Source organism: Aythya ferina, assembly GCF_964211825.1.
Source record: "Aythya ferina genome assembly, chromosome: 11".
NCBI classification, from domain to species: domain Eukaryota; kingdom Metazoa; phylum Chordata; class Aves; order Anseriformes; family Anatidae; genus Aythya; species Aythya ferina.
Window position 1 is genome coordinate 3,672,017 of NC_140307.1, and position 13,302 is coordinate 3,685,318.

A 13,302-nucleotide genomic window follows, 5' to 3' on the forward strand; every position below is an offset into this window, starting at 1 on the left:
ACAGGCTTAGAGGAAGGTATCCAGCAACCCAGAGCACAACCCAAGACAGTTTTCTTTTGCCTTGTCTGCATTGTCTTGTGCTCAGGTCGCAGGGAGAGCAAATGACAAAAGGGCATGGGATAGGCTTCCTTCTGCTCTCCTTCAGGAGCCGTTTGTCCCTTGCCAAACCCGGCGGATGCTCATTTCCTTCTGTCTCTGGTCAGACAAGTTGGGAGTGGAAACAAAGAGGACTCTGTCCAAAAGTCTTCAGATGTTCTTTCCTTTTCCTGGAGTGAAGGAGTGATGACCTATAACCATTGCACTGGTGGTTATTAATCTTTAGCCAGTTTATGTATGGAACTACGATGAGGTGTGGGCAATCTTTGTACACAGCTCTTCGTGGTTTGCTGGGCAGAGAGGCAGTTCATGCTGCAGTGTGTTGAACGATTGGGAAGGCCATCTCTTAGAGCTGCTTTTAGATTCCTTGAAAATGTAGTGGAAATGCATAGACCCATACTAACGGGAGGTGGAGGGTTTGGGGGAGGGACGGAAGAGATGACTGGGTTTATTTAAAGCTCAAAAAAGACAAGCAGTCATTCAGATCGGATGCTTCTACCAATGAGTAGCAGCTGGATTCCAGTCACTTGTTGCGGACCCTATGGCTGGGCAGTTTCTCCTCTCTCCTAATCATGTAACGTGTTCAGAGTTTGCTGCACACACAGTAGGGATGTGAAAGACAGTTCACCAGTCTAGTACAGCCTTGCCAGTGCTGGATTCTTCATGCCAGTTCTTCCTCCCAAGTGTTATCCTTGTCTAGATTTTTATCCCATGCTAGGAGTTTGCCTTTACACCATTAACCAGCCCGCTGACCCAGCAGAACAGCTTTCCAGCACTGCCCTTTCCTTCCACTAACTCCACTGGAGATACGCTGGGTTGCCCTGGGGGCACAAGGCACACCAAATGTGGCGTTATTTCTGCTTTCTGTGAGCAGTGAGTAAGAACTAGCAGTCTTTTTTTTTGCTTTGAGCCTTCCCAGCAGGAAGATGGATGATCACTGTATTAACACGGGTATAAGGGAGGCTTTGGGGACATAATGCTGTTTTACTAATTGTAACGTGACAGGATAAGTGTAAAAGCTTTATCTGGATTGAATTTTGCACTGCTGCAAGAGACTTCCCGCTGCTTCCTGCCAAATAGCTGCTGAAGAGGCATGTTTAATTCAGCCCTTCTGATTTATTCAGATGAAGAATCTGAACAGCAAGTTGCAGGGGAGCCAGCACGGGTCTGATTCTTTATATGCTCTTTAATAAAACGTGCCTTGCACGGAGCCAGGTTCATGGTGCATCCCGAGTTACTTAATTTTTTCCCAGTTTTCAGCTGTATCTAAAAAAAAAAACGAAAAACCCATTAATAACCTTTTATAGTAAGGCCAGCTGTGCACCTCCAGCTGTGTGCCATTGACCATTACGCTGGGCTGGCCAGCTTTCCTGCTCCAAACATTCAGATCAGCCACAAATGGTAAATCAGACATCATGGCAATGCACATTTTCTTCTTCCAGTGAGCAGCAGTAGCCAGCTCCCCTCCAAATGAAAACCTTTATGAGCCCAGAGCTTTGGAGGTACACCATGAAAAGCAAATTGTGCTCTAACTTGGGGGCAACTGCCTTTAACTGTGCAGAGAGGTGATGACAGCTGCAGAACATTCAGTCCATTTGCATCTGGCTGGGAGAAAAGGCAAAATGATCAATTCAAGCCGAGCAGATTTGAAAGCCTTCTGAAGTCATTTATAACGCTCTTCTGCCTCTTATGCGATCTGGTGCTGAGAATCCCTGTGTGTGACTGCACACCCCATTTGCCATAGATGCTTGTCAAACTAGCTGTGTGTTAAATGAATTTAATTGACATACTTATTTAATTACTCTTCTTCTCGTTTCTTTACCCAGTGTAGACAAAGCCTTGCAACAAGCATTGCAGGGGGGCTGGAGAAGAGAATAAGTGCTGAAATCACAGGGTGGTATTACTGTTATTTATTTTCTTGTGTAATCCTTTCAGTTAAAGGCTCTCAAAGGCAGGAATGACACACTGCCAGTGTGACAGATGTATTAGCAGTATCCATTGCCTGCGAACATCTAGTCCAGGAAATGTAATAGCTCTTTTCCCTTCAGCAGCATATGCTCCTAAATGAAACTCATGCCTTGTTGTTGGAAAAATGAATGTAGATGAACACGGCAAAGACAAACTGTTCTTGCAAGGAGAGGAGGGTTTTGAGAAGGGAGGCAGGAACAAATTCTTTGCAGCCTCAACATACCCTAACAGCAGTTGGGCACTGAAGAGTCTTTTTTTCATTGCATGTTGTGAACTTTTTACAGTTTCCCTTTAAAGCCATGAGCTGAGATCCATTCTAACAACTGTGAATGAAGCTTTTCGGTGTCAGCCTCACTATCCTTGAAGTAAAATCATCATTAGCAACAGAGTCTCTGTGTTGACCACTTACACCTGAAGGCAGCTGGATGGTGTAAATTTGGTTAATGCTGTGGTCACACAAGGGAGCACCAGAAGAGAGCAAAGTGAGCCCAGTAGTTAGCCAGGAGTTCCTAAGTCACCTGTATTTTTATAATTTTACTTCTTGCCTTTGAGATAAATCATACTTTATTCAGTTTTATCCTGTCCTTGTTTATTAGAGTTGGTTTTGAGGATGAGCATTTCGTTCTTGGTAGTATTAGAAGTTTGCCAGAATTAGGACAAAATAAAAGCTATGTGAGAGCTATGAGTTAATCTGAAAAATTGAGGACAGTGTTACAAAGTTATATCTTTAAAAGACATGAGGTAGAGAAGTAACAAACGCACTTATCCTGTCCATCTTCTGAGTAAATGAGATGCCCTGTTCCGTATGTGTACCCATTGTTCATCTTTTCTTGAAATGCACGTTGTTTTCTAGCAAGGAGAATTTGTTGTTTTTTTTTTTTTTCCTGGAGTTTTTCAGAGACAGAAAATCTGTAACAGGCCAGAGAACAGCAGCAGTCTGATGAGGCTGAGGAGAGGAGAGTGAGTGCACGGGCGGGCTTGCAGCCCAGTCCCTCTTGCCTGCTTTCACGGTTTGCTTTCTTTAGCATGGACATTACAGTCTTGATGAGGACGGGGTAATGCAGTGCAAACTCCCCCTCAGATTGCATTTATCCTCTCCTGTTCCTCTCCAGGTGGCTTTCAGAGAGGATTTCCTGAAGTTTTTCTTTTCCCTCGAGTACTCAGTGCACATTTCATGAGTCAGCGTTCGTGGAAGCAGCGTGCTTTCTAACCTCTTACACTTCTTCGTTCTGTTCAAGCTGCTCATGTTAGAAGCAAACTGCTGGCAGAAGCAGAGCTAAAAAAGGTGTCAGATGTCACACAGCCGTGGTGTGGGGAGAAGACAAGCTGCTCAGCTGACTGTTGTGATGCAACATTACTTTGTGCTGGCTTTTTTCAAAGGAGGATTAGTCAGAGACTCATGATAGGAGAACTTTGCAGTGGGGACTACATGTTGTGCTTCAGGGTGTAACCTAAGGTCTCTTTGAAAAGAGAGACCTTGTGTACAGAAGAACCTGGTTAGAGATCAAGGGCAGTCTTTGCTGGGATTTAGCAGTTTAAGAGGTGGAGATTTTTTGGCTTTATCTAGAGATTTCTCCATGTATGTTTTGTCACGTTATAGCTGTTTTAACTTGCTGGTGAATCTGTAGCACCTTCAATGATGACAAGACACACGTTAGGCTGTACTGGCACAGCAAAAATATTGTAGAACTACTTTCTTCCAAAAGCGATTGTCATATGGTATGAAAGGTCTGGGCCACAGACATAAAAATGGCCACATTTTCAAAAGTAGTTTTTACAGATTGGGTGGACAGTGTCAGAAAACGGCCACAAGTGACAGAGGATGAAATTCAGTTGTCTTCTGGGCCTATTGTTGGCAAACACTTCTCTGATGTGTGCAGTACCCACTTTTTGCCTATGATTGATGCATACAGCTCTGGCTTTGCCTCCTCACTTTATGATTTTCCATGTATTATTCATATTCCTGCATTACAAACTGTGGTACAAGATGTTCCAGACTGGGTAGCTTGTCTCCATACAACCACTTGGCTCTGTGCTGTACTTTGATAAATTATTTGGTATTGCTCACAAAGTCCAGAAGGGTTATTTGAACTACAGAAACCTACTGTATAATTTTTTTTTGTTTGTTTTGTTTTGTTCTTCTCAATTCCTGTGTCTGTACGAGTGTAATTTGAGCCCTAAAAAGAGGTTTGGGGGCTTTTGGTGAGTAGGACATAGCAACAAAGCACAAGATGTTGTTGGTAACTTACTGTGTATTTTTTTCCCTGTACTTCACAGTGGGATATGAAAAAAGTGATGCTGTTTTCCAACTATTTTCCTTCTGTGTTAACCCACAAAGACCATATAATAGCCAATTCATTGTTACCTACCTTGGAGGCTTAAGTTTGTTCTTGTGGCTTTAGCAGCCAAGAATTGGCCAGAAGGAGGCTACGTATATCATACACTGATAAATATATATTATTTTCTCATCCAGAAGTGACATGATAGGTGCTTGTTTTGAAGAAAGTAAAATCCAATGGTATTTGCAGCCTGGTGGTATTTGCACAAAGCAGGTCAGAGGCAGGGTGGAATCAGGCCTCGGGTGTCAATTCAGATGAACCTGGTTTAGAAGGATCAGAAAGGGGTAGTTACAGAAAGTGGTCAAAACAAAACAAAACCAAAACAAAACAGAAGGAGTTCCTGGGATGGGAAAAGTCTCTGGGAAGGAAAGTGCTTTGTATTATTTTCATGCTTCCTAATGTACCCTGCTCTGCTGCCAAAACATGGGGGTTTCAACACAAAAAGCTTCTATATGGAAAACTGGTTATCAAGAATAATCGTGTATAGCATTCCCATGAACTTGTAAGGGATTTAAACATAAACTCAGCGGGCAGGTGTAATTGCGTGTCTAAAGTGAATAAGGTAGCACTAATACAAAATAGGCGGCACACAACTCCTGTTCCAGCTGCGCTGCTCCAATTCAGATAAAATCTGAAGGCTCGGGAAATGACAGGAAGGTGTTTGCTGAACTAACTTCGATGTGTACTCCAACCCAGAAAACAAAGTTTGTTGTGGAACAGAAAGAGAAGTAACTTAGAGATGAACTGCTTGATTTGAGATCTGGGCTTGCCCTCCCGTGCACATCCTGACACCTACGATTCTCCACAGGGGCAGTTGTGTTTAAAGCAAAGCAATCGGAGTTCTCTTACCTTTAGATCTGAATGTCGGCTGCTCACATGTGCACGTTCCTGTTTCATGTGGCCCATCCCTGGAGGTAGCAGTGGACACTGGATATTATGGACAAAAAGTTGGCAGTGCAAATGAATCTGTCATAAGCAGCATGCTCTGTACATGATTAATTTGTAAAATGGCACATGTTGCATCAATATTTATATTTGATCCATTGAGACAGCTAGTTAACTCAGCATATGGGAAGCATTACAGTGTTGTGAGTCTACAATGTCGTTTCTTACACAGGGTGGGTGTATGTAACAAAAATAATTGTGTTTATGTAGCAAAACATATTCACACAGGCTGTATCAATTGAGCTCTTGCACAGCCATTCAAAATACAAATAAAAATATCATTTAAAACATCCAAGCAATACAGCGCATAGTTCACACAGAAGAATCCAAATGATGTGCATTCAAGAGGAGGAGTTTTCCTATGCTGGAGCCAGCAATGACTGAAGCTGGAAATACCACCCAACAAGCAGTATTTTCAGATGTTTAATTACAAAAATGCGAAGAAGGGGGAGGGAGCAAAGGAAGGGTGGGCTGAGGTATCAGCTGAGTGAATTGCAGGCCTTTGGCTCAGCACACAGGCAGTTACCTGCCAATTTAAAGGTCAGTAGTTACAAAACACAGCATCAGAGCAGGAGACTGTGGTCAAAGATCACTAAGAAATCGGTGGATATAGTTGAGACCCTCCATGCTGAGGAGTTCAAGCCCTCAAAGACTGTCTTGAGGTTTCCTGCCAGCACTCCCATGTTTCAACATGGGCAAGGGACTGGTTTTGGTTTAAAATCTGCTTCCTCGTTGTCTGATTAATTACGATGTTAACTAGCAGTCCTACAGCACTGCAGGCTGTCAGCAGCTAGCACAGGCAGGGACTGCAACTCCCGGGTGATGCCAACATCAGTCCCTTTGCCAGAGCTGTGGATGTCACTGTCCAAGTCTCTGTTGGACAGTCCAGGGAAGATCCAGGAGGCTGAGAACATGGCTCGCGGTGGTGGATGCACACACAGACTCCTACTAGTAAGCACGTGGTGGCTCTACCAGGCAAGATCTTCATTTTCTATTCTTTCTTGTGATTATGGTAGAGCTCCAAGTACACTGCTCATTCCTGAAGGGATCATCTTGGTAAAAAAACAGAACTGTTTCCCTTTTTACCAGTCCATTTAAGGCTGCTGGAACTGAAAGTATCCAGCCAGTACTGGGGGTACTGGTCCATGGATTCAGTCTGCTAACCTGCAGGATAACTCTTGGGTCAGAGAGCACACAGGATATTATTGCAAGGTGTCTTTTCTCAGCATGTAAAGCTTCCCCTTTGTGCCTTTCTGCTGCTTATAGGAAAAAAAATCACCTTCCCTTTTTCAGTTCGCTGTACAGGAAGCAGTGCAGGATGAGTTAGAGATGATAAAGATCGGGTAACTCCCATGAACTATACTTGGGATTCAAGGGATAGTTTCTGCGCTATGAAAACTTGAGTTGTGAGCAGCATAACTTGGGATTTGCCCTGTGCATACTGTTTATTAAGCCCTCATGTTTTTGAAAGCCTTCTGCAGATAAAGGAAGTCTGTATCTATTTTAACGATGCATCATATAGTACATAAACCAGAGAGCAGAGTGTCAGGTGGAAGCTGATAATGCACAGGCCTGATACGTCTTCCCCCAGGGCTGCTGGGGCTCGGGCTTAAGCCTCTGGCCCCTGGAGCTGGGATGTCAGCAGCTTCCTCGCCTAGGGGAAGGCTGGAGACCTCTCAATTAATGGTCCAAGGACCGCTGACAGATAGTTTCCTCCCAGGAGGGGTGCTGGTGACTGAAGTGGTCACTGTAATGTGTTTCTAAGGGACTTTGGAGCTCATGGAAATGCATTGTCAAGTGTTAGCAAAAGCTGTTTCATTATGTACTGCTACCAAATGTGCTTGTGCTTTGGAACTGATTGGAAGGCTTTGGGAGGGGAAAATGGGCTCTAATGTTTATGTAGACCGGAGTAAAGTGCTTACAAAGTATTTTTACCTCATAAAGTAACAAGAATGCACCAATTTTTCGTCTTGAAGCCAGGAAAGCAAACTCGTTCTCAAAGTTTTCCTTTGCAAGAAGCCGTTTCCTGGCCCCAGTTTGACAGAAGCCTTGATCATTAAGTCCCAAACTGACGGGCAAACTCTGCCCTGTGGAGCAGAGGGGAGATGCCACCAAAGGGAATGCTGCAAGGGTCATTCCCACCTCTTCCACTCTCAGGCAGCTGGGCAGAAGATGAAAGGCAAAAAACAGCAAAGGTTTTAGAGGGTGGATTTGTGGATTCAGTGGGTGCTCCTTCCCTGTCCTCAGAAGAGGTCTATGAAGTCAAAGTGTGTCAGTTACCAAGAAAATGTGGGAGGAAATGGCTTGTCTTGAACCCCAGTGTCCAAAGAAGGGGGATTTACCCTTTCAGAGGCTTTGTTTGCTTGCAGTGGCTTCCATTAACTGGGAAGCTGCGGCGTAAATGCAAACCATGTGATTGCTCACCCCCTGTTCCCTGCCTGCCTCCGTTATAGTCCTACAGACTCCTCATGGAGCGCTGGGAATAAGTGTGGTTCAGCACTCATTATATTCCCTTTATTCATTTGTATGCTCACATAGTGCTAATAACAATGCAGCGCAATAAAAGATAGCACAAGAGCCTTAAATTAAACGCAGCCTTTCCAGTATCTCAGCAGGGTGGCAGGCAGGCATGGATTTCCAGCTGTCTTTCAGCAAGCCCATTAATAAATCACATTTATTTTCCTGGAAGGAGAACTGCTGGGACATCCTTCTGTTTTGGGGGCAGAATCAGATTCAATATCCCCACATTATTTGTTGGACATGGGTGTGAAGTTTAGCCCTGAGAATTGGAACTGCCAAAAATTCCGTGGTCCTCTTCAACTTTATTTAATTCCCATTTATGCAGTTGTGTTTTTTTTTTTCTGTAGTCCTTGCCTACCAACTTAGATACTGCTCTAGTTAATGAGCAGCATCTCACTTGTGTGTGTTTACGTATGTAAGGAAAAAAATGCTCATTTTTTTTCAGCATTTATCTGTCTCTACTGATTTATGCAGACAAACACAGCATCAGAACAAATCCGAATGCTGGCAGTCTTTGATCCCTGTAATACATCTGGATTTAAGCAGTGGCCAGTGTCTTCTGAAGCAAGGGGAATGCTTGAGTTCAGGTCCAAATTACATTACTTAACACGCAGGCAGCCTCAGATAAACAGCCCAAGTTCTCTTCATCTTTCCCTGCTTAACCCGTTTTTCAAAATTCTCATTGTTTTAATTGTTCCAGTGTTCCTCTGGCTTTATTATAAGAAGGCAAGGAAGGGAGAGACGCAACAGCCTTGTTCCAATAACCGTTACTGGTGACATCCTGCTAACTCATTTGCCAAGGAATTGTTTATCTACAGAGAGGGAATCTGCAACTTACAGCTGAATCCCTGCTAATAACTTGCATAATCAGAACTCTTATTTCAGCCAAAGTTTGTCTATTAAGACTGAATTGCTGATAATTTGGAGTCTTACAAGGACAGAGAACAATTCACACAGACTAATTAGAATAATACCATGATGTTCAATCACATTGTAATTTAATCTTACTGACCTTGAGATCCAAAAGTCTTGTGGTCAGTGGTCACCACCAGAACCTGGCAATGGTTTGTGAATAGGGAAGGTCACCGTGACAGCCTCTGTAGCTGCAGGGAGAATACTGTGACTGCTCTAGTTCTGCAGCCCTCACAGACAGCTATATTGTTATTGGAAACAGTTTTACTAGGTATTGAAAACTCTGAAAATACCATTTTAAATGAAGCTTTAGATGAAATCATGATTATTTTTAAATTATTTTTTTACAAATGAATGTCAGTTCTTAGTTCTTAGCAAATATCTGTGAATTTTCATAAAATCATATGGTACATATTGGCCACGTCTGAACCTGACCTGATTCCATCGAAGTATTTTTGCACTGCAGGTATCTTGAGTCATTTTATTGGTGAGCTCTTTTTTCAGGTGTTGCCAAAGCACAGTCACTCCCTGGTAAGATCCCAATCCAGAGCAGGGCTCGTTCAGCGAGCCCCACGCTGAAACTTACAACAGCACCCTGACTTCTGGTGAGGTGAAGGACTGAGACCAGGGTTGTGGTTACTTGGGTTAATTGCCATTTAAGCAAGTCACATTTTTCTCTTCTCTAAACTAAGTGTCACAGTACTGGTCCATTTCTGTGGGATGTCTTTGAGTTCCTTAGGTGGAAATTGCTGTACAAACATGAAATATTGTTTTAATCTGTTGTTGTTGTTGTTTGAAGCAAGTTAGAGTGGGTTAGTGTGAAATCCGTGATGATACCTGGAATAACTAGTGGTTTTGAAACTCTCTTCAGTAATGTCTTCCGATTCAAAGTTCATGCTCTTAGTGTTAGGGAAGGGGGTTGCTAAATAACCAGCTCAACACTGTTCCAGATGAATGCTCCACTGATTCACAGCATTCAGTTCCTCCTGTTCAGGTTTTCAGTCAGGTGTCTATCGTAGTCTTGACATCAATGTTTAGAGATACTTTAACCTTGCAAACAAAGTAATTGGGGACCTCTGGTTGTTGTCATTAGAAAATTGGCTGCGATGGAATCATTGGTTCAGCTGCCAAAGAGGATCGCTGTGGAATCTGCAGTGGTGATGGCAAAACCTGTAAAGTGGTGAAAGGCGACTTCAACCACACGAAGGGGATGGGTGAGTAACCCTCAGCAGCATTTCAGCAGAGCAGAGGTTCTCTTAACTGCTTGAGGAGAGTTAAAGAGAGGCAGTATAGCTCTTCTTGGATAGCATTTGACTCACCTGTGCTGATGAACGCATTAGAGGGCAGCTGTTCTCTGAATTTGCATGAATTTCTGATGTATATTATCATAAAAACTTCCAACTGTTCATGACATCCTACTTTTGCAGACGATGCGTAGGGGTCTGACACCACTGGCTCCACTGGTTTTCTCCCTTTCCAGCCAGTGGTGCTGCCAGGAAAGGTTCTGTAGAAGTGTGTGACGAGGAATCAATGAAAAAATAGGCAAGAATGAAAATACTGACTCCTCCCTTTTCTTGCCTTTGAGTAACTCTCCAAAGACAGATACTCAGCATTCAGTCTTACCACTTACTGAGCCTCTTGTTAGGTGGTGAGTTGGGAGTGCTGAGAACTTCTCAGGATCACGCCTGATGGAGCTGTGCAGTATCCAAAACTGTTTCTTATTTAAAACAACAGAATCTGTCTAGGAACACAAAGCAAAATTCAGCTGTGATATTCTGCCTGCTTCTTATTCAGTTGCCCATATAGCAGCCGTTTCCTCTCTCTGAAATTCAGAATGAAGTTTCTCATTTTGAAAGCTGCCGGTGCTGTTGATGTTAAATAACAGATAAAATCGTAGGATCTTCTCCAGTGGGAGGGAAGTCTGATTTCAGCACCATCCTTGAGCTCTTTGGGAGCTCTGAATGATGCACATTGTATGTTCCAGATGATTCAAGCTATAATCAGTATATCTCAGCTAAATAAAAAAGCCCTCCCCTGTGAATATTATTACTGAATCCCTGCCAGCAATAGCATCCAGTATAGCATAAAAGAGCTTCTGGTCAGACTTAAGACTTTCCCCTCTGTTGTTAAACATTAATGTATGTGCAGCTTGGTGTTTGAATTAGTCTTTGTTCCAGAGTTTCTGTTCCGTGCTTCTGAGAAACCTTGTTACCATTCATCCTAACCCGGCAAAGGGAGGGAAAGCCAGATTCAGGACTCGCAAGCTGCTCCAGGAAGAAGCAATTGTCCAGCAAAAGTGATTTCACATTCAGGAATAGAGCGCTGCCGTTTCTGTGTGCATAAATACATCGAAAGCGTGCTACTCCAGGACTGAGTTCAGTAAAGTACCCAGAGATTTTGTTTAAGCACACGCTCCAGTTGTAGTTAGTTACTGAAGCAGCACAAGTGCTTTGTGGCTTCCTTAAATCAAGGTCTCAGCACTAAAGTGATTTTGTTCATTGGCCTCTTCCTCTGCATCCTCCTCCTTCTTATCTGTGGGGCCAGCTGTGACCTGTCACCTCCTGTGAGGTGCAGGTGGGATTTCCCACCTCCACCACGGCTTTCTGGAGCACATTCATGCTGTGGCATTGCTAGGCCAACCTGCTGAATAATTTCCTGCTTTATTGCCTTTGACTCTTTTGTCCTGGTTATTTTCCACCTATTTGTGTCAAGGCGTTCGCACTTGACAGAAATGGTGTAAAAAGTTCCTCTTTTCAGCTGAAAAAAAAATAGTCTCTCTTTCTGTAGCAGATTTCACAGCTGTTCCTGAACTTCCCGGTGGCTCCTGAAGAGAACTATCTTTTATCTTTTCCAATTAGACTACAAAACATCTCGGGTAGATAATAAGAAATGGCTGGGTCACTGCCAGGAAGTTGCACTAATTCCCAGCTAGACAAACTGCCTGAGGGTGGTAACTTTACAAGGCTGTAGGAACAGAACAGACTCGACCTTAACGGGTTGTGCAGCTGCCAGGAAGCTGCAGGAGGGATTCACCCCCAGCGCCGCGTTGCCTAGCGGGAAGAAATGGCTGACGGGATCATGGTTTGCATTAGGCTCTTCAGGCATTTACTGATTCTTCTTCTCCGCTGATCATCTTAGAAGTGCAAACTGGTCACGAGGTTGCGTTGTCGATGCCACAGAGCCCTTTTAAGTGCTTCTACCTTTACCCATCTCACGGAACTCACAGGAAATTAGTTTTAAAATGGTGATCTCATAGAGATTTGTTAGAGGCTTTGATTTATTATTTTTTAAAGGGAATTTTATTTTTGGGAGTAACGATTTTAAAAACGATCATCCATGATATAGTAAGTAGTCTTCTAGGTTGAAAATCATCCTTGCTTTTTTTTTTTTTTAATTATTCTCTTTTAATGAACATCCTAGCCTACTAACAACAAAGGAATATTTACACTTTATTTATTCCCTGTTCCTGTTTTCCTGCTTTTGGGTTTCTTCTATGTTACATACTGAATATAGACTTGTTCTTTTCACTTAGGATTTCTGGCCCCAATTCTGCAAAGATTTTATGCATCCGTTTATATCAATTTATATTCATATACTTGTGTTTTGCAGTCAGGTCCTTGGGTTAACTTACCGAATCTAGTGCAGTAGGAAAAGCTCCGGTGTTCGATCTGAGGTATCACAAGTGAGCATTTGGTTACTCAAGAAGAAAAAAGTCCTCTTTTTCTTTAAATAAGTCCTTAAGCAAACGTACAGAAATCTGACAGAATTCTGGTCAAATGTGAATATGAAATACAAACTGAGGCTTTGGATATGCAAGTGATTGCACAGGTCAGTTGCAAATGCTCACAAAGTTGCTGCAATCCAAGTCGAGGCCAGCATCCTGCATTAAGTATGCCGGTGGGTTATCTCAGTAGAGAATAGCTTTCAAATATCGAGCTGTTGATTGTTTTGGTGCGGTGTCTGCTTTGGGAATTGCAGCTGCTTCTTTGGGTGAGATCTTCAGCTGCTCTACAGGTGGGACTCCACCGACCGCGGGTTGGCTCCCTCTGTGTCCTGTGACTGCAAATGGTGTTGTGGAGCCCTATTTATGGAACTAAACCCATACCAACTCCTTTCTGTTTCTTAGTCACCAATAGTCATTGTAAGAAGGTTTCCACATGTGTGATGACAAAGGCAAAGGCTGTTCCCAAGTGTTTCTCGTGTAAGATACTTGAATGCTGTTTGCAGTGTTCGTGGGTGCTGGTGACGTCCTTTGGTGTTGGTTCTTCGTCTTCTTTTGGTTGGATGAGATGGGGAGATGGGTATCAAAAGCCATGGATAAACTTCAAGACCTTTTACTAGTTAGTTTGTTTTTTCACAGATACCAAGAACAGATCCTTTCCTTTTAGAAGATGTGAAAGAGAGACAAATTTTCATTAACCAAATAAAAAATACTGGGCCTGTTTCTTGTTGTGATGCTAAATGTCACATACACTTCTGTGCAGCTGGCTGTCTTCAGTAGGCCAGCCGAATGTGCTGTTTA

General features: G+C 43.1%; 1 protein-coding gene across 2 annotated transcripts in view; it reads left to right on the plus strand.

Moving 5' to 3' along the window:
- The window catches only part of ADAMTS17 (ADAM metallopeptidase with thrombospondin type 1 motif 17), a 172,502-nt gene that overhangs the window by 103,441 nt on the left and 55,759 nt on the right, over nt 1-13,302 (plus strand). The window contains exons 15-16 of one of the 2 annotated variants that reach the window (XM_084531890.1): nt 9,874-9,994; nt 12,907-12,981. In XM_084531890.1, coding sequence (XP_084388016.1) covers nt 9,874-9,994; nt 12,907-12,981 — 196 coding nt within the window. The remainder of the gene's footprint in view (nt 1-9,873; nt 9,995-12,906; nt 12,982-13,302) is intronic. The other variant, XM_084531891.1, reaches the window with a different exon arrangement.